This window comes from Oncorhynchus mykiss, chromosome 22, assembly GCF_013265735.2.
Source record: "Oncorhynchus mykiss isolate Arlee chromosome 22, USDA_OmykA_1.1, whole genome shotgun sequence".
Lineage (NCBI taxonomy): Eukaryota > Metazoa > Chordata > Actinopteri > Salmoniformes > Salmonidae > Oncorhynchus > Oncorhynchus mykiss.
Window position 1 is genome coordinate 24,398,787 of NC_048586.1, and position 25,832 is coordinate 24,424,618.

Genomic DNA, 25,832 nt, shown 5'->3' on the forward strand with positions numbered 1-25,832 from the left:
TCCTGTTTTTACGACGTTTTTGTTACTGTTAGTGCGTCTGATTTATGACCCCTGGCATATGGATGGGGAGTGGTGGGAAGATTGTAAATATACATCCTTCATCTGTCCCCTAGAGCTGCCAGCAGACAGATCAAATCCTGGAAATATGTTATCCCTGCTGTCTCTGTTTCCTTGTACACAACTTCTCTGGTTTCTTAACCTCCCTTTCTGTCTTCTTGTCCCCTCCCTTTCTGTCAACTTGTCCCCTATTTCTGTCTCATTGTCTTCTATTTCTTAGAGCACCCCGTCCCCTACTCTGTCCCCTACTTCCCTATGTCATACTCCAGTATTGCCATGTGGATGCCTACATGCCATTTATTACAATAGGATTTCCCAATTTCAGTCCATCCATATCCCTCACCATTCTATAACATCTGGAGTTGTAAATAAGGAAGTGATGTTGTGCTGTATATCACATTTGGCGTGCCATCCCTCATTGACATGACAACCCCATCCTGGGCTAAATAAATGAACCCATAAAGCCTAATGGACTCATACAGACTGGTGCGGATGGGCCGTGTTTAAAGCCTTGTAAATCAGGGTGTGATGGCCGTTTAATGAACTCGTAAATTAATTCACCACGGTGTATAATTCGCATGGGCGATAAATATGTATGTAGTTACCTAAGAGGACGGAGAAGACATTGGAGATGAGCAGATGTGCACACTGCTAAGGACTGACGGAATCCAGGCAAGGCATTTTATAGGCCTATCAGAGACGCGATCCGTTCGTTTTTGTTCTAAATATTATTGTATTTTTGTTCTAAATCTATGGACATGACCCAGTCGTTTGTTCTAAATGTTCCGTTTTTTTTTTTAGATACATCCATAACAATGACTTAAGGCATAGAACATTTTCTCTCTTGCCAAGCCACTGTTTGGAAGAGATAGCCAACCACACAGCCAGGGTTGGGGAGTAACGGATTACATGTAATCTGTTACATGTAAGGGATTACAACAATTTGGTAACTGTAATCCTTTGCGTTACCAGCAAAAATATTGCAATCAGATTACAGATACTTTTGAAAAACTAAATGATCACTTCAAGGATTTTTTTAAAATTCAGAAAGGATGTTAGTGAAAAACATTATTTGACACTTCTCTGTTTTCTCAATGACATTCAAATCAGCATTGGAAAAAAACGCACGTTTAAGTTTGTTCTAGCTGAGCCAGTTTGACCGAAAGTCAGAAACCACTATGATGACACACCAAATGGGTTTGATGGATCGCGGGAAAAGAGCAGGAATAGGCTTTTGTAGGCTACAGTCCAAGCCATGTCTTCCAATGGTGCGGCTGCTGTCGGCATCCTAGATTATCCAACTTGAATAAACGCTTGGAGGTAAGGATGACAGCAGTGGTGTAGTCTACAGCGATACGGATATCACTTATTACTGATATCTCCATAGCGCACTGATGTGAATCACACTGCTGCTCTCATATATATCCATTGATTCTTGAAGAATATAATTTATAAATGCCTCATGAGTTTAGTTTAACTGTCACGCTCCATGAGAACCCAAAATATAAGCTTGTTTTCCCCAAAATGTTTGTAAACATTGTAAATGTAAACAAACAATGTATAGCCTCGTAACATGGTTAAAACAATCATTTTGAGATCATGGATGGTCAGTCCTTGCATCCATAGCTCTGTCTATTAATCTGAGAGTGGTTACATTTCTCTAGGCCCATCCTTCAGCTTTTTACCAAAACAGGGGTGGGGTGGATTTGCCCTTTAAACAGCTGCATATTATCAAGATATCAGTGTCACCAACAAAGAGGTAAACAATAGGCCTATAGCAAATGCAGCATATGACATTCCTTTTTCACACGTAAATAGCACTTTTCAGTAGTGCTGAAAGCATGCCATTCCATGAGGGCAGCATTTGTTTTTCCACTCAAATCAATGAGCCCAATCAGTCCTCCATGACAACACAATACATAAATAATAAACAAAAGAGTGGGGCTGGCTAGTAAATTCTTAGTTTTGGGGTTATGCTCAGGTAAAACAATTTGGCTAATCTAAACTTCCATATTTCCAAATCCTATTCTTGAAGATCGAGGGGTATAATATTTATTGGAATTCTGAAAGGTTTTTAATGTAAAGATATATTTTAATTGTATTATTATATATATGTAGTAGAAAGCGATTGGTTAGAAGAAGCTTACTTAACCAACCCATAAAGTAAAAATGAACATCCATATATTGGCCAGCTGTGTAAACTTTAACATTAATTTATCCTGCAATAGATGACATTAAATGTGTGTCTTCTTCTAATGCCTCTAAAGGAGAAAGTCATCTAAAAGTAATTGAATGTAATCAGATTACGTTACTGAGTTTGGGTAATCCAAAAGTTACGTTACTGATTACAATTTGACAGGTAACTGTAACGGTTTACATTTAGAACATAACCTACCCAACCCTGCACACAGCCAACACAATCACTTCAAATATAAGCTGGAATGACAGCAAACTAGCTGCATTTCGTGTTTTCCTATTGACATTTCTTCATATTTATCCATAAAAATGATGCTGATTCATGATTTCGACTGGCTGAGAAAAGCTGCCAGCCTGTCTGTCTCATCCCGACACCTTCATTATCGTTCATTACACATTTCAATAGTCTCCTTCACATCAACATGGACCAAAGACGGATATAAAACCCTCAACCTATTAAAATTGCATTTGACATATCAGCGCTCCCGTGCTTCATAAATTAATAATGTGATCGTAAAGAGCCTTAGAGGTTGTGGGAGGTGGTGATTAGGGCAGAGAGGGGTGCAGCAGGGTCTACACCCAAATTAAATACAGGCCCATACCCAGGACCTGATGCCCGTCCATTGATTCACTTGAATAATTTGCTGGCTATAGGGGAGCTGAGGGGAGAAAGCGGGTCAGGCTGATGTCACTCCGTGATTTGATTCCATTTCCAGTGCGGCAACAGTCAAATCAGTGCTATTGGTGGCATAATTGACCCGTGCAGGGCACTGTGTAATTGACCTTGGTGCTGAGGACAGAGTTGACTGGCTGCTGAGCCAGCAGAAAGGTTATTAACAGGAATAAAGAGCAGTGAGGGAGGAATATGTTGACATTTTCATCTTTATGCAACTTACATAGACCACTTATGTGGTAGACAGACTGACTGTTAGAACTAGAAGGATCTCTAGTTGAAAATACATTAGAGAAAGTGGGTTGGATATCTATGTTTGGCTATCTCTGTCATATCTGTGTCATTGCAGCAAATGTACAAGTGTTGAAATCTCAGTGTTAAGGTAAAAAGTGTAGTGAGTGTTAGAGCTGATTTTTGATTTGAGTGGGGTTAACACCAGTGGGATTGAAGTGTTATCTGAATCATAGTGAAATCAACACTGCGTTGCTTTGTGTTGTTGTTACTCGACTGTGTTGAGTTAATTTCTGTTCATTCTCTCGGTGAAAGGATGTGGGAGGGGCCTCATTATCATTCTCCCATTATTTTTTTTAGAATAGTTTGTTTTAATATACTGTGCCTCCGAGAAAGTAATCAGACCCCTTGAAATGTTCCACATTTTGTTACGTTACAGCCTTATTGTTTTTTAATCCTCAGCAATCTACCCACAATACCCCAAAATGACAAATCAAAAAAAGGTTTTTAGAAATGTTTACAAATGTATGAAAAAAACCCTGAAATACCTTATTTACATAAGTATTCAAACCCTTTGCTTTAAGACTTGAAATTGAGCTCAGGTGCATCCTGTTTCCATTGATCATCCTTGAGATGTTTCTACAACTTGATTGGAGTCCAGCTGTGGTAAATGCAATTGATTGAACATGATTTCGAAAGGCACACACCTGTCTATATAAGGTCCCACAGTTGACAGTGCACGTCAGAGCAAAAACCAAGCCATGAGGTAAAAGGAATTGTCCGTAGAGCTCCGAGACAGGATTGTGTTGAGGCACAGATCTGGGAAAGGCACCAAAAACATTCTGCAGCATTGAAGGTCCTGAAGAACACAGTGGCCTCCATCATTCTGAAATGGAAGAAGTTTGGAAACACCAAGATTCTTTCTAGAGCTGGCCGCACGGCCAAACTGAGAAATTGTTGGAGAAGGGAGGTGACCAAGAATCCGATGGTCATTCTGATAGAGCTCTAGAGTTCCTCTGTGGAGATGGGCCAAACTTCCAGAAGGACAACCATCTCTGCAGCACTCAACAAATTAGAAATGTATGGTAGAGTGGCCAGACGGTAGCCACTCCTCAGTAAAAGGCACATGACAGCCCACTTGGAGTTTGCCAAAAGGCACTTAAAGACTCTCAGACCATGAAAAACAAGATTATCTGGTCTGAGGAAACCAAGATTGAACTCTTTGGTCTGAATGCCAAGTGTCACGTCTGGAGGAAACCTGGCACCATCCGTATGGTGAAGCATGGTGGTGGCAGCATCATGCTGTGGGGATGTTTTTCGGCAGTAGGGACTGGGAGACTAAACAGGATCGATGAAAAGATGAAAACCTGCTCCAGAGTGCTCAGGACCTCAGACTGGTGCGAAGGCTCACCTTCCAACAGGACAACAACCCTAAACACACAGCCAAGACAGTGCAGGATTGGCTTCGGGACAAGTCTCTCAATGTCCTTTAGTGGTCCACCCAGAGCCCGGACTTGAACCCGATCGAGCATCTCTGGAGAGACCTGAAAACGTTGCCCACTGTCAGAGAAAGGATCTGCAGCGAAGAATGGGAGAAACTCCCCAGGTACAGGTGTACCAAGCTTGTAGCGTCATACCTCTAATAAAGTGTTCTTTAAATCGGGATTTGCACCATCCATGGTGTAGGTATTTAACGGGGTCACATAATTGATACGAACGTGTTATAGGTCCTGAACAGTCATTCTGATTCCAATGTAAAATAACATTTTGAGTGACTAAAATATCACCCATAATATTTTTTTTCAGGATTGAAATGCAAACATTTTTAGAAAATATTTTGTTGTCTTATGGCTAAGTACCAGGACGTTTGAAAAGACAGGCTGAGTGGGCGGGGAGTTTATATTTATGAGGTCTCCTTGACTGACAGTTCTCTTAAATGTTCTTTTAAATGCCAAGAAGCTTGGATGCAGTGAGCAGTGTTGCAGTAAAATCATCTCAAGCAGATTTGGTGATACACAAAGCAACTCAAACAACATTGAAATTGCATCAATAGCTAGGTTTCCATCCAATTGGTGACAGATTTTCATGCAAATAAATAAAAAATCCTCACCAAGAAAATCTGCACATTTTCCCACCCAGTGGTGTTTCCACCAAACGGACTTGTTGCGAATAAAAATCTGTGCTTGATGACATAGTGCACAGAAAATGTACGTTCTCGCCTATGTTTTCATGTACCAAATAAAATATAAAGTTAAATGTATTTCCATTGTATTTTCAACTCTATGGATAGTTTTGTCACAAAAACTGTTGCGTTAAATAGCAAATGTCTAGCCAACAGTTTGCAGATACAGTGCAGGTAGGCTCTGCAGGTAGGCTAGTCTACATGAAAAGATTATGGATAAGAGCAAGAATGCTTTATTTGTCAAAACCATTGTCAAGCACCGATCATCATGCCACCAGAATCAGACCATTGTTTTGTTTTTTTTTTGGGGGGGGGGGGGGGGGGCATCAAGATCACGTGCACTTTCACCACCCTGTGAAGTTCATTCTAAGTTATTTGTAGCCTAATAAACTGCATGGTCTCCCTAGTCATAGTGGGATGACTACACACCATGTCATCGCGTGACTCATATTGAAGTTTACTTTCAATATTATGGTTATTACATCAATACAGTATTTGCGCATGAAGACATTTCCACAACCATTTCTCACATAATGAATGTTACCAACACAAAAAGATCCCACCATGTTGCATGAACAAAATATCTGTCAGCATTTATAAAAATGCTTCAAAACGTTCTGTTTCCTCCACAGCTGTTGTGAATTATTTTTTGATACTGTATGACTTTACTTGCATAAAACTGTGAATACAAAACGTGGCTATTGTTGTCAACAGCTCCCATTTAACATGTTTCTTGTGATGTAGTTCACAGCAGCCATGATGGATGTGTTGATATGACAACTGCATCAGAGTTTTGAATGACCCTCCTGAATCCAAGTGTTTGACATGGGGGAGGGGACCAGTAATTTTATGATCAAACTTTAACAAAGTAGAAGCAACATGAATTGTTCATACTTTGGTCATCATACTAGTTTCATCCAAATATCATCTAATTTCATGAAAAACATGATTTTGACTGTTCATGACCTTGACGTTTAACACTGCTGTGTTCAAATTCTGATCTTAAATTCGCAGTGCATCTTCTTCGCAAACCACTGCATGAAAGCATTTCCATTTAAAACATGACATAAGAATGACTTTAACGTAATTTTTATTAACAGTATTAGTGGCACTAATTAAGGGGAGATCATTGTGTTAGTAGGTGTCTAAAGCATCCCATCAACCCTCTCTCGATCATCCATTCCTGGAAAAGCTGCGTCACCGGTACAATGTAGTGCCACCGAACAGAACAACACGACCTTACATCACCTGCCTGGCAGACAAATAGGGTGTTTTCATAAAAGACCGCCTCTCCTCTCTACTGGAAAATAATCTGGGATGGTGGCATGGAGAGGATTTGGGGTTGTGCGATAGCTATTTTTGTTGTTTTCATGTTGAGAGGGGCTCTCTCCCTCCCCTGCCAGTGTGTATGTATGCTTTAGCCCAAACGCAATAATATAGGCATCATCTCCAGAACATCGAATACACACAGCATCCATATGTTCAATGGTCACAACCACCCCTTTGCTCACACACAGTCTGCAAAGGCAAATATACCCACGCATGCAAATAAGGACACAGTATTCAGAAACGCTAGAGCTACTCGTACTGAACAGTTGGGAGCCAGGGCGCATTAAAAATAGATCAGTGGGCACGCGCGTTACGTAACAAACTACACTGCGCGCTTTGCTCTCGCAGTTTAATGATTCTCTTCTTGCCCAATGTTGTAAGAGAGGAAAAGAGGGAGAAGAACTGCATAACTCCCTTGCCATCATGGCGCAGACATGAATCTAGGGTATGATGATCGGGGACGCAGGGGAATTATCGAGTGTTTCCTGCGTCAGAGGCGCTACCTCGATCTCTCCCGCTCTCCCTCCCAGCCTAGTTGTGTGACAGAGCCGCAGTCTAATCTTGAAGCTTATTTTCTTCTGAAGTTGGAGGGCAGCGGCTGGGGCCTCTCACCCTCCCCTCGCTACGTGTGCCTCAGTCACGTTGTTGTCGCAGTTGAATAATATATTGTAGAATCTACTAGATCACACAGTGTTTTTTGAATTGTGTAATAACGCATGCGTAATCAAATGCCAATAGACATAGTGCTTTATATCATCATTGGGTTGTTATTTAAATGCCACGGGTGATATTGTTGCACAAGCCTTGTATTAGGATATGTAGGCTAATATAGGCATAATTCTTTCTTGACACCACATAATTGCGTAAATTAACATTTAGAACATCAAATAAAAGAAAATGTTATTGGTCACAAACACATATGTATAAGATGTTATTGCGAGTGTAACGAAATGCTTGTGGTGCAGCGAAACACTTCTGCTTAATGTTACATGCCTACATTCCCACGAATTTCGATCAGTTTATACACTCTGAAACTTCTGACAGCTAATGTTCTTATTTCATATCAATAAACTGATAATTGACCGTGTCCTCAATAATTCTTATTGCGCACAAACCGATTACATCAATACTTAACCCAAATAGCCAACACGATCTGTGATAGGCCTCTTAATGAATACGTTGATAAATTGCCCTGGGAGAAGAGTATATACGTAAGCAGTTATGCATAAATGCATCATAGACAGATGAGCGGGTTGACAGTTCCAACCGTACCCAGGGTGAGTCGGAAGAGGGCAGGAGTGTGTGTGTGTGTGAGAGAGAAAGAGAGAGAGAGAGAGAGTGTGTGGGAGGGCTTTCGCTCCCATCTGACTGAGTCTTTCACTATCATTCAGCCCTGTCCACCAATGAGCCCATGATCTCATCAAATAGGCGAATTTGCAGGTACGCCCCGTCGGCTTGCACCGCCCCAGTGTCAGTGTGTGTATTTTTCCCTGCCCTTCTCTTTTTTTGTAACTAAAGCTTGACGTGTAGAACGTCACACGTTGTTTCTCTCTTCACTTCGGTAACTTAGCGATATGGGTTATTTACTGTTAAACTGTTACATACGCCGGACGCACAACCGGCGCCTGGAGTGAAACAGAGCCTTGGAGAGATACGGACTATAAACTACAGTTGATCTCTCCAGCCTTCGATAAGTGAGGATATAACAACAGGTTAAGGAAAGTGAGTTGTTAAAAAAAACGATAGAATGGCAAATCCACCAAATACTGGAGGACACTTGTTATCCAACGCGAATATTAACAACAACAAAATTAAGAAATGTGGATACCTCAAGAAGCAGAAGCACGGACACAAGCGATTTTTCGTTCTGAAGGAGCCGAGCGAGGGTTTCCCTGCCCGGCTGGAGTACTACGAGAGCGAGAAGAAATGGAAAAACAAGTCGGCGGCAAAGAGAGTTATTCCGCTGGACTGCTGCCTCAATATCAACAAGAGAGCGGACTCCAAACACAAACACCTTATCGCCCTCTATACCAAGGACGAATATTTTGCTGTGGCAGCAGAGAATGAACAGGAGCAGGAGAATTGGTACAGAGTCTTAACTGATTTAATGAGCGAGGGGAAAGTGTACTCAGACGGCTCCGCATCCAATTCCGCGTCCTCGCTGGTGGGGTTTGATGAGGGGAACTACGGGATGATTACGCCGGTAACGGCTGTGTATAAGGAGGTATGGCAAGTTAACCTAAAATCCAAAGGGCTGGGACAGAGCCGGAATCTTACCGGGGTGTACAGGCTGTGCTTATCCAGCCGGACTATCAGCTTTGTGAAGCTCAACTCGGATGTTGCGTCCGTCAGTTTACAGCTGATGAACATTAGGAGATGCGGGCACTCGGAGAGCTTTTTCTTCATCGAAGTCGGCCGGTCAGCAGCCACAGGACCCGGCGAGCTGTGGATGCAGGCTGACGACTCCGTTGTGGCGCAAAACATCCACGAGACTATTCTGGAGGCGATGAAAGCCATGAAGGAGCTGTCAGAGTTCCGGCCGCGCAGCAAGAGCCAGTCATCGGGCACTAACCCCATTTCCGTGCCCACCCGGCGGCACCACAACAACCTTCCCCCAAGCCAGACCGGGCTCCAGCGACGGTCGCGCACTGACAGCATGGCCAAAAAGTCCCCCATGAGTAAATTCACCTCCTGTCGGATACGCACTGCCAGTGAGGGAGATGGCACCATGGCGCGCACCTTGCCTGTGAACGGGAGTCCCCTCAGCCCTGATATTCACCGGACCCTATTAGGGAGCTCAAACACCATCACAGCCCAGCACTGCCGGACATTTGAATCCTCTTCCCTCCAGCACAGTAAGTCCATGTCCATGCCTCTGTCCCACTCCCCACCCACAGCCACCCCCAGCCCTGTCAGCCTGTCCTCTTGCTCTGAAAGCAGTGCTCCTCGCCCCTCCAGCTGCAATGCATCTGTCTCTGGCTCCCCCAGTGATGGCGGCTTCATCTCCTGTGATGAGTATGGCTCCAGTCCTGCAGCCCTGTACCTCACTCGCAGCAGTAACACTCCAGAGTCCCTAAGGGCAGACACACCCCCCTCCCGGGATAGCAACGACTTGCATGGCTACATGGTGATGGAGAGGCAGAAACAGAACGGTTTCCGCCGGTTACCAGAGCTGGACAAGGCATACCGGAAACGCACATACTCCCTTACCACCCCGCCCCAGCACAGGGCGCCGCCACAGGTCTCCTCCACCTCATTGGACGAGTACACGCTTATGAGGGCCACCTATACCAGTAGCGGCCAATCGGGTCGCAGCTCTCACACCGCCTCCCCGAAAGTTACCTATCCTGAGGACTATGGTGATGTCCAGATAGGCTCCAACGGTCACCTAGGTGACTGTGGCTACATGCCCATGACTCCGGGCATTGCCGCTCAGACAGGGTGGGTCAAAGGTGATGCTTATATGCCCATGAGCCCCATGTGTGTGTCGGCCCCCAAGCAGATCATCAACCCCCGCTCTCACCCCTCTCCAGCTGGGCTCTGCTCCCATACCGACTCCCCTGGAAGCGTGTCTCTGGAGGACAGCGGCTACATGAGAATGTTCTGCGGGGCCAAGATGTCTGTGGACAGCTCCGACGGGAAGCTCACCAACGGGGAGTACCTCAACATGTCCCCTGTGGACCCCGTGGTCTCCCTCACCCCCCCAGACTACATCCTCACAGACACTACCCCCCAGCTTCACCCTCACCACAGACAGCCTTACTCCATCAGTTCCCTGCCCCGCTCTCTCAAAGCCCAGCCGCAGAGGAAGGGAGTTACAGACACAGACCAGTACGTGGTGATGAGTCTACAGAAGAAGAGGATAGAGGAAGAATCCAACTACTGTCCCATCTCACCTGTCTGCTCCGCTACACCCCCCACCTCCACTCTCTCCTCAGCCCCCTCACCCCTCAGAGCCGGCACGGTCACTCAGGAGGGGGGTCTGGTCCACAAGGGGAGGGTGAGCCGGCCTACCCGGCTGGCCCTGGACTCTCTAAGGACGCTGCCCTGTATGATCGAACACCCCCTCCCCTCTGAGCCCAGGAGTCCCGGGGAGTACATCAACATTGACTTTGGCAACACTACACGCTACCCGCCCATCTCCGCCATGACTGAGCGCTCTCGTTCATCACTGGGCTCGGTGGACGGGCTGATGAGGAGTTCCCCGCCACTCTCCGATTACGTCAACATTGACGTCAGATCGCACTCTCCCAAACACGGCGATTCCCCTTCTTCAATAGGGTGCCTGGAGCCGAGTTCAGTGCTTCCCTTGTGTCCCAGCCAGCCTCCCAGAGAAGAGCAGAGGGAGAGTGAGGAACAGGAGAAGATAATCGTTGTGGAATATCCTCTCCAAAAGCTTGCAAGCCCTGTATACCTGGTTGGTGATGTAAAAGACGACTACACTGAGATGACCTTCAGTCCTACCAACCCCCCTCCCTCTGCCCCTCTCCCTGCCACCCTGTGCCCCTCTGCTGCCACCACCCCCCTGCCCACCAGCCCGTCTGCCTGTGTCCAGAGACTCACCCTGAGGGGAGAGGGTACAGTGGGGTCCCCCCCGGTTCCTGTCGAGAACTTCTTCCTTGGGTGTCCGTCCCTCTCCATCTCCCCTGTCAACCCAGACAAGGGGGCAAAGGTGATCCGGGCTGACCCCCAGGGGCGCAGGCGCCACAGCTCAGAGACCTTCTCCTCCACCACCATGGTAACGCCAGTGTGCCCGTCGTTCGCCCCTGATGCCAACAAGCGGCACAGCTCGGCATCGGTGGAGAACGTGTCGCGGCCGGTCCGGAGCTCGGAGGGTTCAGATGAAGAGTACGGGAACAGCATCAGCCCCATGTGCCGGGAGACGTCGGCAGGCTACCAGAATGGACTTAACTACATTGCCTTAAACCTGATGGAAGGGAGCCTGGGGGGTTGCAGCACTCTGGGGGGCAGTGAGGGACTGCTGAGGTTCAAGGCAGCGTGTGGATGCAAGGGGGGCATGAACGGTTTTAACACCAGCCCCTATGCCACAATGGGCTTCAAGGAAACTGCAACAGCAGTGAAAGGTGAGCCAGCGCCGACTCTGTGTGGCGTGTGTGTTTGCATGCTTATCATGAGCCCATTCATTCATCCAGGTGTTCATTCAAACAGTCAGTGTGTGTCAGTGCTTGAGTAAAGATATCGCTTTAGTGATAGCAACCCATTTATTTGGCATATCTACCCGTTGCTAAGCAGCAGTGCACTCCAAGTTTGTCGTGTCCTAAGGAGACGTTGTGTGTTCGCTGTGTCAAACTGAAGCCAACATTCTAATAATGCCAGAGAATTTAGACTGCCTATGTGGCACGGACAGCAGCTGCCTATGTGCGCGCGTGATTATCATTATGCGATAGCTCGGCACGCAGACCACGGGTTTCTATCCCTCATAGTCTGAACTCAACCAACCCACTGTAGCCAGCCAACTCACTACACTGTGGCTTACTGTACACACTAATGTATCGACAGGCAGTGAAATTGAGCTCTGCTGCCCGGCTCTAGGGCTAGCAGCTCCCTGTCACTTTACCCAAGTGGAAAAAACAAACAGACTTGCGCAGTGGTTACAATGGCGCTGTTTATCAAGGCTGTATACTTGGTATTTGATATACCGTTGACGCATGCTATATTTAATGTCATTTTGTTTTTTACACGCCCTTTGTAATTAGGTGGCGAGACGGCATGATGGTTTTGAGCAACCTAGTCATGAGAGAGAGAGAGAGAAACACTATATATGTTTACGGAAGCAATGCAGTCTTATAATGATGAAGCGCGCGCATATTAGCCTACTTTTTATGTGACAGTTTTATGTGCTGTATATTCAAGGAAAATATGAATATGGAAAAACAACCATGTTTTTCAAGCTGTTTAGTGTTCATCTGTTTGTTATTGCAAGTTCGTTTAAACAAATGCATTGGTGCTTATAGTATGACTACTATTTCGACCAGTGATATCAAGCAAATTTAGCCCCTGGGCCACATTCGGTCTTCAACGAGGTCTGGAGGGCTGCACTAAAAATGTGTTATATTTAATTTCCCTCAAAAATAACAAAATAATTGTCTTCTAACCATCGTTTTTGGAATTTCCGATGCTCCCTGACTGTCGAGTGACTATTGGCGAGCTGGACAGTCAAGAAACTGGATGAATGCAGGTCCGTTGAATGCACAGTGATTATTAGTGAGCTGGACAGTCAAGAAACGGTATAATTTCTACACAGTTTCGATTTGGTTTTAGTCAACTTAAAGTATATTGAGTTTGTTTCCCCCCCCCCCAAATGTTGTTTTCATTATTAGACATTTTTGTTCGATGTAGATGTTTACTCAAACCACCCGCGGGCCAGACTGCCCCCCCTCGCGGGCTGGATGCTTGACAATTCTGAACTAGACCATAGACTTGAGATATTATTTCCTTCTCTAAACGTGATTTATCAAACATGTGGATGGTGGATGCGATGAAACAGGACAGGGCAAGTTGAAGCACCATGATAAATGTACAGTAAATGTTCCAGCCCTGGCAAGCAGTATAATAAGTACTTGTAAACTGTGGTATTTGGATTGGATTAGGAGTAGCCCGTCACACCCATACAGTACATCAGTTAGCCCAAGACTGTGGGAAATATGCATGGTGTTGTGAAGTAAGTAATTGAAGTCGTTTCTATTCTGGATCAATGTGTGCCCTCGAGTCCCACCCAGCAGCAGTCCCTGTTACGTAGTTATTATCTTTGTACCAGACTACGCTAGTACAAATGTTAGAGAAAACATCCCAAGGGGTTCAATGATGCAGAAGATTTTTTCCTCCGCATGCTAGAACAATCCATTAGGAATAGCCAACCCACTGGTCACACACTGGTTGAATCAACGTTGTTCCACGTCACTGAATTGTCATCTGTGTCCAGTGGGTATGGACCAGGGTTTTTCTTATTTCTATAACACAGTTAGGCTATATGTGCTCTGAGAGTTTACCTTAGGATACAGCAAATATAGTGGAAAGGAAACTAATTTCTGTTCAAAATGATAATGGGGAAAAAAATATATTTTGGGGACAGTTTTTTCATCTAACAAATCACACTTCAACCCCGGTAATGTAATGTGTAAATATTGATGCGTCCCCGTATGAGATAGAGAGTTGGGGACACCAAAACATGACCTTTCACCTTGTATGTCTACTGCAGCATCAGTATCTTGTTGTACAAAATCAAATAACAATTTATATTCCTTTTAAGCGCTATGTCATAAGTTACCATAGATCTGTACCCATTGTATAATAGGTTTGCACATTGATGGTGAAATATGAATGACTTGTAGGCCTATAGGTAGTGGTTACACAATGTTGTTGTTGTTGAAGCTCCCCACTGACATAGTGATCTGCAATGCACTGGTGAAGGGAGCTCTCTCTCTCTCCTCCTCCTCTTTCACTCTTCCTCCTTTTCTCTCTCATCTGTCTCCCTCTCTGGCTGTATACCGTAGGGCTGGGTGCAGTCTGTGCACTGGGTCCCCCAGAAAAACAAGTGAGTCAGTTGTTTATCAGTTATCAGGTACTGGGCTTCAGGGCAGGAATGCAGGCATTGTGCAAAGGTTGCTGGGAGAGGTGAATGCTCACTTGTTTTTCTAACCTACTGGAGATGCTTTTGTTTTTTTTTACTGTGAGGAACTTTACAAAACAGACCATAGTGTACACACACACACACACACACACACACACACACACACACACACACACACACACACACACACACACACACACTCACTGAACTTGCTCTCGAAAGAACTAAAATTCTTCACGCTTATTGGCCAAACATACTAAATCAAGGGTGTGTGTGTAGTTGTAGTATGTATTATGCCAGTGTATTTAAAAAAATATACATGTGCAATAAGGTATTTCTGTTGGGTTGTCTCTGAATGTGCATTTGAGCATGAGTATGTCTGCTGAGTTGTTTTCTAGGTAGGGCAGGCATTTCCGCACTCATGTGTTTTTTTCTACTAAATAAGTTGAGCAGGAAGAAAGACATGGCCCTAGGCTATGGAAGGAGAGGAGATGGGAGGAGGAGGAATGGAGTGACGTTAGTTTGTTTTTCAAAATCATGATAAAACAGACCACAGGGAGCCAGTAGGTAGAGGGAGGGAGAGGCTAAAGAACGAAGGAGGGGGAGAAAGATAGAAAGAAAGGGAGCAGTGTTGATCCGGTAAAAGTTGGCCGTGGCTGGCTTGCCTGGTTATTTACGGGATTCCTGAAAAACAAAAGATCAGCCGGAGAAAGAACAGTTAGCTGTGTTTCCGGAACGGCCCAATAGTCTGCCCCGATCAGGAATGCTGTCAGGACAGCCAGCTACTCACTAACACTCTAATCATAAACACCCACCCCACAGAGAGGCTTAGACTTCAGCCACAGGCCTCACTGTGTATGTGTGTGTTTACTAAGATATTACCGGCTTTTCCACATTCTCCCCTCACCATCACAAGGCGAGACAGTCTACATTCCACATGCTCACATTCATTTTCGAGTGGCTAGATTTGAAATGCAAATCATCTGAGGCTGAAATTACCTTTTTTATTGTGTGTGTGTGCCTGCTGCTCTTTTGACAAACACATTATATTAGAGATAAAGCCTTCAAAGCTCTTTACCTACACACTAAGGATATGGGCCTGACATCCTGTTCTAAACGTGTGTGCACACGTGTGTTAGTGTGACAGCTGCTGTGTGTATCTGTGTGTAGATTACTCTGGCCTTGTGTTTTTGTGAATGAGGGATCAGGGTTTGAGATGTATTAGTTTATTGGCTCATTGAGCTGATGGTCGGTCGATAGCGTTTTTGCCAGTGTTGTTGTTTTGGTTTGGGAAAATGCATACACTCACTGACAGGGGATGGGGTGAGGGGTCTCTGAGTGGGTTGGAGGCTGTTTAAATTTCAACACGCCCCTGTACGGCCCACCCCCACCCCTCACTATGCTCCCATCAGAAGTGTGACCTTTGAACTGCCCTTGGGTGTGCAAGGGCTGTTGGGATTAGCATTTTGCCTGAGAAACACCAGATATCAGCAAACAGAAGAAACATGCACACTATTCAGTATTTAGCTATTTATCTCCCCTACTGTCTCGTTCTCTCTGTGTCTGACTTTCTCTCTAATCTTTATCTCTCTGTCTATCTTCTACCTCTCTTTTGTCACCTGACGTTCTCTGTTTTTCTCTGAAGCTCTTTATCATCCCTCTCTCCTGCCTCTCTCCATTCCTCATGTCTTCCCCTTGTTTACCAGAGCTCTCTCTCTCTCTCTCTCTCTTCTCTGGCCGGGGTTAGTCAGGTGTTTGGTACAGACAGAGGGAGACGGGGGAGTTGACTGACTCACTCTCTTCATGTTTTTATTTAGGAGCCCTGACCAAACCCTCTCACCCCTTTTCCTTCCCTCTCTACCTCAGTGTGTGTTTGTGAGTATGCCCGTGTGTGTTAGCAGATGGTGATGGCCGGGGTCTTGCACCTGCGCCTCCAAGCACTGGTTATCTGGCCCTTCAGAGGGAGTGACAATACGCTAATGACCAGCACCATCTGCCACAACAACAGAGAGAGAGAGAGAGAGAGAGGAGAGACGGACAGAGAGAAAGGAGGAGAGACGGACAGAGAGAGAGATGGTGGAGAGAGGGGGGGTTGGGATGGGGTGTGGGGCAAAAAGCCAAATATCACTCTATCCCATATCCTACTCTCTCTCTCTCTCCCTCTTTCACTCACTCCCTCTCTCTCTTTCTTTATCTCCCTCACTTTTTCTAGCATTAGTTTCTCTTTTCGGTAAATCATGTGATCTGGCCTCCCAGTCAGTTGGTCTCTGCCCTCCTCTCTCTCTCCTTCCAGAGAGCCTTCTGTCTATAGTGCCTAGTTCCAGCTGAGTGCCACTGATTGGCTTTAAGGCCAGACCACGGAGGTTTGTTTAATGACTAATTAAACAAGTAGCTCATCAGATAGCTAATCAGCCCCATTACAGGAATTCCTTGAATTGCCTTCTGTTTTATGGACTTTGAATAGAATAATGGCTTTCATTAATTTGAACTAAATTAGTTAACTAAATTAACTTTACTGAGGTGGTGTGATTTTAGAGGATAGCATAGCAGTGCTGAAAAAGTCTGATTGAATTGTCAGCTGCTGTGTGTGGTTAATTATAGAGCAGTCCTATAATAAACCTAGATGTAGTGGCATATTTAAAAAATATATATTTTGTCCACACCTGTCCTCCCTCCCTCCCTCCCCTGTCTCTCTCTTTCACCCGTCTTTCACCTCCCTCCCTCCCTCCCTCCCTCCCTCCCTCCCTCCCTCCCTCCCTCCCTCCCTCCCTCCCTCCCTCCCCTGTCTCTCTCTTTCACCCGTCTTTCACCTCACCCCCCTCCCTCCCTCCCTCCCCTGTCTCTCTCTTTCACCCGTCTTTCACCTCACCCCCCCTTCCTCCCTCCCTCCCTGTCCGTTACAGTACCTTTGAGTAAACTAGGGCGGGATGTTCCATGGGTAGATAAAAACTCTGTCAATGTTCCCTCCATTTAGCTGGGAGTTAAGGAGGATTACATTCTGTTCAGGATTAGACATTGTTGAGCAGCTTGTTTTGAGTTAGGGGAACGGAGAGCACACACACTGAGGTGTTTTTCCCAAACAGTGAGGTGAGTTGAAGTTAGGATCAATTAAGCCTCATTGTGCTCATGTCCTGACTTCTCAGATACAGGCTTCAGTCCCTCAGCCAACTACTACAGTTACATCATAACACAGCTCTCATGTCCTTTCCTCTCCGCAGAACAATGTGTATGTTTATGTTTGCCAGTCAGTCAGATGTCAACTGCATGTGTGTGGGTGCGAGTAGTGCTCTGAGACATGGTCGTACAAATGGCTAGATTAGTGTGTTGTTGGATTACCTTGGCCATTTGTGATGAAGTTTAATCTGTGTCCCAGAACACGTGTGTGTTCGTGCGCGTTGAAAAATAAATATTGAAAAAGAAATATAAACACATGCGATTTGTAATAATAGAATAGAAATGGGTGCTGGGCTCTCTTTAAGGGCTTGTGCCGTGACTGAATATAATTGCCCAGCATGTGACATGATTTTAAATGAACGCATTTCTCCCCGTGCACAGAGAAGCACTTGGCGGTTGGACAGATGTGTGTGTGACTAATGTAATATGCTATTGCGATAATGACTTTATACAATCAGAGGAAATGTAATGGCTGTAATGGTAGTGATGGTTATTGTCTGACCTCGTTTAGTAATTTAGGCCTATTTGGACAATGCCAAGCGGTTTTTACGTGATCTCCTCACCCATTCCTTCTTATCCTTCTTTCTTTAGTTCATTCTTTTTCCCTCCCTCTTCCTCTCTCAAAAATGGAAATGTTCACATTTCACATGATTTTTTAACACAACCCTGTGCCGAAACAAAACATCTACCTCCCCTCCCTACATACACCACCATCCCCCCACATACACCACTACCCCCCTACATACACCACTACCCCCTCCCCTCCCTACATACACCACTACCCCCCTACATACACCACTACCCCCCTCCTCTCTCTACTTACACTACTACCCCCTCCCCTCCCTACATACACCACTACCCCCCTACTTACACCACTACCCCTCCCCTCCCTACATACACCACTACCCCCCCACATACACCACTACTCCCTACATACACCACTACCCCCTCCCCTCCCTACATACACCACTACCCCCCTCCCCTCTCTACTTACACCACTACCCCCTCTCCTCCCTACATACACCACTACCCCCCGACATACACATACACCACTATCCCCATACATACACATACACCACTACCCCCTCCCTTCCCTACACACACCACTACCTCCCTCTCCTCCCTACATACATCACTTGTTGTGTGATTAGCTGTCTTTGTGTGTGTGTTATGAATGTATAATGTGTTTGTTATGAATGTGTTAAACGTGTGTGTCCTTCCTGGAAGCTTGTGGGTGTGTCTGTGTGTGGGTGGCCTAGATAGGAGGAGGAGCTGACCATGTTAGCAATGTAAACAACGTGGATGTTGTTGTTGTCTGTTTGGTGTTTGTTTGTTGTTTGTTTGTCCTGTGGGCTCTTGACTTGCTGAGAAGAGAGAGAAGGAGAGCGGAGAAGGGAGAGCGATGGCTGATGATATTACATCTCCCCATGTCCCCCCCTCCCTCTTCAGGCGTGGCAGAAAGGCTACATTGGGGTATGTCCTGTTAGGAGAGCTACAGGCCTGTTATGTCTGAGCTATGCTACTGCTAGTAGAAGCATATAAATCAACTACTGCTAGGAGAACCATATAAATCAACTAGTAAGCACATAACAACATGTTTACTGTACTTTAAACTACTGTACTAGCAGTATAGTACTGTGTGTGTGTGTGTGGTAGAGTGTTCCTGGCCTGAGAGATGCAGGTCTAAATATAGCCAGTGAGAAATACATAACTCATGTAGAGAGCAGTGTGTACGTGTGGGACGGGGTAGGGGTACCTTCCAGGGATGGGTAGCAGGGTCTGTGTGGCATGGCTGCAAGGGGGAGGGTTACAGAGTAACGGGTTCATTTATCCCTCCCTCTCCCCCTCGCTCTCTATCTCTCTCCCTCTGTGATTAGCGTGTGTAAGATTAGCTGTGTTAGGAGAGGTTGTCTTTCTCAGCTGACACACTGCACTCAACAGGGCTGGTTGAGTCTCCACTGACAAAAGGAGATTGTGATAGCTGGGCAGGAGTGTGTGATTGGTAACCAGAGATGTGTGTTTAGAGACCTGGCCTGTGTGTCTTGAGATGATTCAACTCTGATTCCCGGCAACCTTCCCTCATCCCCACTCCCTCATACCCCTGTGTCTGCAATCAACAGGTCTGAACCGGCCCTGCTGGCACACACGCATGGCCTCACCACATTCTCATGTCTGTGTGTCAGGTTGATTGTGTTACTCTGGTTTTCCGACCCTTTCCTCCTTTCCCTGACCCCTCAGGGAAAGTGACTGGGCCTTGGTGTAATTGGCCCTGTGAAATTCAAACTACTACTGTGAACTTTGCCCCCCTCTTCCCGTCCCACACATACAACACAATTGACCACTCAGAGTGGTGTGTGTGGGACAGGGAGAGTGAGGGCAAAATTCACAGCAGTTGTTTTAATTTCTAGTTTGAACACAGAAGTGAGAAGGCATTTTATCAGCTGTGTTGTTATGAGTACCCACATGAAAAATGATTACAGTTTACTATAGAATTCTACAGTACTTATTGTAGAGTTATATTGTAAACTGTAGTATATTGTAGAATACTCTACTTCACACTGTAGTATCCCTCGATCATGTGTAGTAGTTACTATATAATGTTGTAGAATACTATAGTATACTGTAATATCTGCAAAAACACTACAGTCCACAAAAACATTACACTTTTTTTAACTATAGTAAATACAGTATTTAATTTGCATATATCCTGCCCATTACCCTCCCCAATATCGCAATTTGTGCCACCAATAATTGTGAAACCCACATGCCAAGAATAGACCATATATTTTGTTCCCTACATGATATAGAAAACAGAAGAAGTTTTGAAATCAACACATTGACTTTAGTACTCACGCTTCAAAAACTCTTGACCATTGTTATTTTCCCTTCCGGGATGGCTATAGGGCCCTACCCTGCCCTCCCTTTGGCAAATCAGATCACGACTCCATTCTGCTCCTCCCTTAAGGCAGAAACTCAAACAGGAAGTACCCCTGCTAAGGTCTATTCAATGCTGGTCTGACCAATCGGAATACATGCTTCAAGATTGTTTTGCCAACGTGAGTAAGACATTTAAGCATGTTAACCCTTGCAAGTCTGCCGGCCCAGATGGCATCAGTAGCCACGTCCTCAGAACATGTGCAGACTAGCTGGCTGGAGACTTTATGGAGATATTCAATGTCTCGCTATGCCATTCTGCTGTCCCCACTTGTTTCAAGATGTCCACCATTGTTCCTGTACCCAAGAAAGCAAATGTAACTGAACTAACTGATTATCACCCTGTAGCACTCACGTCTATCATCTTGAAGTGCTTTGAGAGGCTAGTTAAGGATCATATAACGTCCACCTTACCTGACACCCTAGACCCACTTCAATTTGCATACCGCCCCAATAGATCCACAGACGATGCAAATACCATCGCACTACGCACTGCCCTATCCCATCTGGACAAGAAGAATACCTAAGTAAGAATGCTGCTATAGCTCAGCCTTCAACACCATAGTACCCACCAAGCTCCTCATTAAGCGTGGGGCTCTGGGTCTGAACCCCGCTTTGTGCAACTGGGTCCTGGACTTCCTGGCGGGCCGCCCTCAGGTGGTGATGGCATGAAACAACACCTCCACTACGCTGATCCACAACACAGGGGCCCCACAAGGGTGCGTGCTTAGACCCCTCCTGTACTCCCTGTTCACCCATGAGGCGTGTGTGGCCACGCAGTCACTTTGATAATGTTTAAATACTGCTTTACTCATATGTATTCTACTGTATTTTAGTCAATGCAATTCCGACATTGCTTGTCCTAATGTTTATATATTTCTTAATTCCATTCTCTTTACTTTTAGATTAGTGTGTATTGTTGTGAATTGTTAGGTACTACTGCACTGTTGGAGCTAGGAACACAAGCATTTCGCTACACATATGCTAAATATTGGTACGTGACCAATACAATTTGATTTGATTCATGCGATAGTTGAACTATAAATTCTACAGTATACTACAGTGAATACAGTAAAGGCCCTCAAAACACTACTGTTAATACTATATATAGTATTTATACCATAGTATATTGTATAGTATTTTTCATGTGGGTAGTGTGCGTTATTAGGTGTAGTGTTATGGCTAGGTTTTGTAACCTACCTCAGTGTTTCCCCTAGGAAATCTATAATTTTAAAGCATATTTCCTGCAATTCTACACATTTTGCCATGTTCTTATGCTATCAAGTGTCTCAAACATTATCACAAAATTAATTAGATTCTCCCTGACTGTCTATTTTTTATTTTGGTGATTGTTGGTTTTCAACGATGATCTGATTAAGAAAGATATACATTCAGAAAGTATTTAGACCCCTCCATCAATCTACACACAATACTCCATAATGACAAAGCAAAAAGAGGTTTGTGTCTACAAACTTTATATAGGGTTTTAGTCGTTTAAGTTTACACTGAAAACGATTTGCCGAAAATAATAATAAAACATATATACTGCATTTTGGTAAGGTTGGACAGCTATGAGGTTTGGTTCCCAGTACCAGGCTAGGTCCTGCTTCCTGGTTTACTGTCTCAGACAGAGCACAGCACATGGTGAGACAGGATGTCTGTGGAAATGGGTCAGCCCTTCTAATGTGCTTAGCAGGTTAATGGAGACGCTAATCAGCCTCGTGTGTGTGTGTGTGTGTGAATCACTCCTCTATATACTATAGTATACGATGTACTGCTCCTCCTCTGTGACTGAAGTTTTGGGTATAAGCAGTGCACTTGTATTAACCAGATTCCTCTCTTTCTCCTAGTCGGTGGATATAGGGGATCAGTAGTCTGGAAAAGTACCAGTATTTTAGTGTTTTGGGCTGACCTTTATGTTTCAAGTTCTGGTGTGTGTGTGTGTGTGTGTGTGTGTGTGTGTGTGTGTGTTGTAACACTGGGGGTTCTGAATTGGGGGTTTGTTTAAGAGAGTGACGATCACATCGAGCTCTGTGAAAACACCTCTTGTTCTCTGCTTGGAAAAGGGAGGAGTGAGTGAGGCATTGCTATGTGCTGTTAGCTGAGACTTCCGCTGCCATGTGAGCACTGCATGCAAATCACACTGCACAAACAAGTACACAGGAGCAAGGGTGAAAGAGAGAGAGAGAGAGCTTACACAAGGCCAGAAAAACACTGTGTATACGTACATGTTTGTCAGTGGGTGTTTGTTTTAATCACATTTCCTATTGCTGCAGGATTATTTTCCTGCTGTAATCACTGGCTCAAGTTTAAGATCCTACATCTGTATGTGCTTCTGTGAGTTCTGTATTCTTAGCTGTGGGTTGGTTCTTATATCCTTGTGGGGACCTAAAATAACCAAAAGTCCCCACAAGGATAGTAAAACAAGGAAAATTCACCCTCGTGGGGACATTTCCCACGTCTCCATGAGGACAAAGGTTATTTTACACTAAGGGGTTAGGTTTACAGTTACAATTAGAGTTGTGGTTAGAATTAGGGTTTGGGTGAGGGGTTAGGGTTAGAAATGTATTTTAGGTTCCCATGAAGATAGAAGAACATAATGTGTATGTGCGAGTGATTTATGAGGTTGGAATGGGAGCCACAGGAGAGAAAGGTCAAACGGTGTATCCCCACTCTGTTACCAAGTATGGAATAAGTGTTCTTCAGCAAGGGGGAATGGTGTGTGTGTGTGTGTGTGTGTGTGTGTGTGTGTGTGTGTGTGTGTGTGTGTGTGTGTGTGTGTGTGTGTGTGTGTGTGTGCGTCAGCTGGGAGCAGGTGCTTTTGCGGCAGGGGGAAAACCGTGGCATTTAGCACTATGCAGCTGACGGAGTACAGTCTCCAATGACGACAAACACAGACCCATACAAGCACTAACTGACACACACACAAAACAACATCACACTCATGCACACACACATCATTTTCAAAGGAAAAGATAGCGAGAGCGTAGTGGGACAGAAAATGTAATGTATTCCTATACCTGTATGTGTAATTTGCTAGTAGATACATACAGCAACCTATTTAACCAAATCCCTCCCCTCTCTGTTTCTCTTTCTCTCCAATCAGACTGAACACTGATGGCACCGCCCCCTCTTACACCCCCTGTTCCTCGCTCCCTCTCTCTTGTTCGCCTGGCTGTGAATGAGGGATAAATCTGCAGCCCAGTGACAAAGTCGCCACGCAGACAGCTGGACCATGTGCTGCAGTAGACAACCTTTAACCTCCACTATCCCCTCCCCAGGGGTCAACGGGACCACCATCGTCACGGCAATGTGGACACCCCCCCTTCCAAGCTTCCTATCCTCCCCACATTCGGCACCCAAATATTAAGGGTCCGTCGCTGCTGCTCTCTGAACAACTACAACTTAAAGGACTGTACTCATCGATGAATATCTATGTACATACAAAGTTACTTCTGCAAAATAATTATTATAATTATTATTATTATTCCACTGGTTTTCATTTGGCTTTGGCTGACAGGGCCAGTTACCCTCACTTTAATAACCTGTGAACCAAACCTGGAGATATTCCACACACTCCCACTCCCACACGTTATATATACGTACACATCACATATTTATTTATTTATGCACTTTGTTGTGTATATGTGTTTGTGTGGATGTGTACACTAAATTTGTACGAAAGAGAGTTGGCATTTTACGAACATATTCAGTATATAACAATGTACTAAGTTAACAGTTGCTTAAAAGCCTACCTCAGAGCAAACCAGGTTAGTACTTATTTACACACCAGAATTGTACAAAACATTAGGAACACCTGCTCTTTCCATGACATAAACTGATCAGTTGAATCCAGGTGAAAGCTATGATCCCTTATTGATGTCACTTGTTAAAGCCACTTCAATTGAGACATGGATTGTGTATGTGTGCCATTGAGGGTGAATGGGCTAAACAAAATATTTAAGTGCCTTTGAACGGGGTATTGTGGTAGGTGCCAGGCGCACTGGTTTGAGTGTGTCAAGAACTGCAACGCTGCTGGGTTTTTCACGCTCAACAGTTTCCAGTGTGTATCAAGAATGGTCCACCACCCAAAGGACATCCAGCCAATTTGACACAACTGTGGGATGCATTGGAGTCAACATGGGCCAGCATCCCTGTGGAATGCTTTCGACACCTTGTAGAGTCCATGCCCCGACGATTTGAGGCTGTTCTGAGGGCAAAAGGGGGTGCAACTCAATATTAGGAAGGTGTTCGTAATGTTTTCTACACTCAGTGCATACAGAGATATATTTATTTATTTTCACAGGTGAATGAATTTATGAACACCAATCCAAAGCCTTACTTATCTACTGTCCACTGTTACTGACAGACATTTAGTTTGGACCTATAAACACGCAGAATATCTAAGACTTAAACCGATCGCCATGGAGATGGAATTTTTGTCTGAGCAGCCGGAGAGGAAGAAATCTTTCCTCTTTCCCTCTGCTATCATAGATTCCTGAGATTATTACAGTTTGTTCACATATAGGTACTATATATTAATGTCATAGTAATATATGTATCATTGCATACAAAGGTTAGGAGAAGAATCTCTTAGGCATTATTCCACACACACAATGCAAATACAGAGAAGAGAAGGAAAACGGGACCTAGGAGGATTTTTTTGGAGTAGGACATGCACACCATCGTCACACACACATCCCAGTTTGACCTGGGCTTCTGGTAGTCTTTAGTGACTAAAACACCATTATAGAGACAAAGCGGAAGGTACCTTTATATACTTTAACCTATTACCTTGTTTACTCACAACAACCCACCTGTGACATGTTTTCTCACATGATGCCTCAGCACTGAGCCTCTGGTAAGCTGTGATAGGCTATTTGGCACATAGGTGAGCTGTCATTGGGCGGGTGGGCAGACACATACACACACCTGGCTGTTCAGGGAGGTTTTGACACGATTGAAGCCATCGCTGCTGCTTTGGGATCTGACACTGAGTGAGGAGACACCAGAGCTGACGCTGCACGGTCTTGCACTTACAAACTCCCTAGATTGTAAACACAAGACACTTTTGAATGTAGTCTATTCCATGTTCTCCTCTTGGGGAATGTAACCACCGTGACAGCAAGGAGAAATACCACACCAATACTAATAAAAACAACTACTACAACAACTTCATGCAGAATGAGACAACAAAAAAAAAAACAGATACGAAAAGCAGTGTCACTTACTTTGAGTTTGTTGGTACTCAACGTTTGCCTATATACTGTAAATAATGTACAAATACAGAGAATTACAAGTGAGTGCAAGCTGAACCTTTAGCTTTGGAGATATTTTAAGTTAAATATGATAACTTATGTTGTTTGTACTGTATATATGTGTTTGGAGTGAATTCTTGGAAATGAAAGCACTAATTATTGTTATATACGCCAAGCAACAAAGTTTGGACTTGATTTTTTGAAACT

At 44.7% G+C, this 25,832-nt stretch overlaps 1 protein-coding gene across 2 annotated transcripts; it reads left to right on the plus strand.

Moving 5' to 3' along the window:
- The first annotated feature begins 8,163 nt into the window (after positions 1-8,163).
- Positions 8,164-24,281, plus strand: LOC110501605 (insulin receptor substrate 2). 2 transcript variants are annotated; one of them, XM_036958965.1, is made up of 3 exons: positions 8,164-11,752; positions 14,183-14,223; positions 23,474-24,281. In XM_036958965.1, exons 1-3 carry the CDS (start codon positions 8,416-8,418, stop codon positions 23,483-23,485), a joined length of 3,390 nt encoding a protein of 1,129 aa, XP_036814860.1. In that variant the 5' UTR covers positions 8,164-8,415; the 3' UTR covers positions 23,486-24,281. The 2 variants fall into 2 exon arrangements, with proteins under 2 accessions (XP_036814860.1, XP_021434964.2); XM_021579289.2 differs by lacking the exon at positions 14,183-14,223 and having other exon boundaries at positions 8,165-11,752.
- The last annotated feature ends 1,551 nt before the right edge of the window (positions 24,282-25,832 follow it).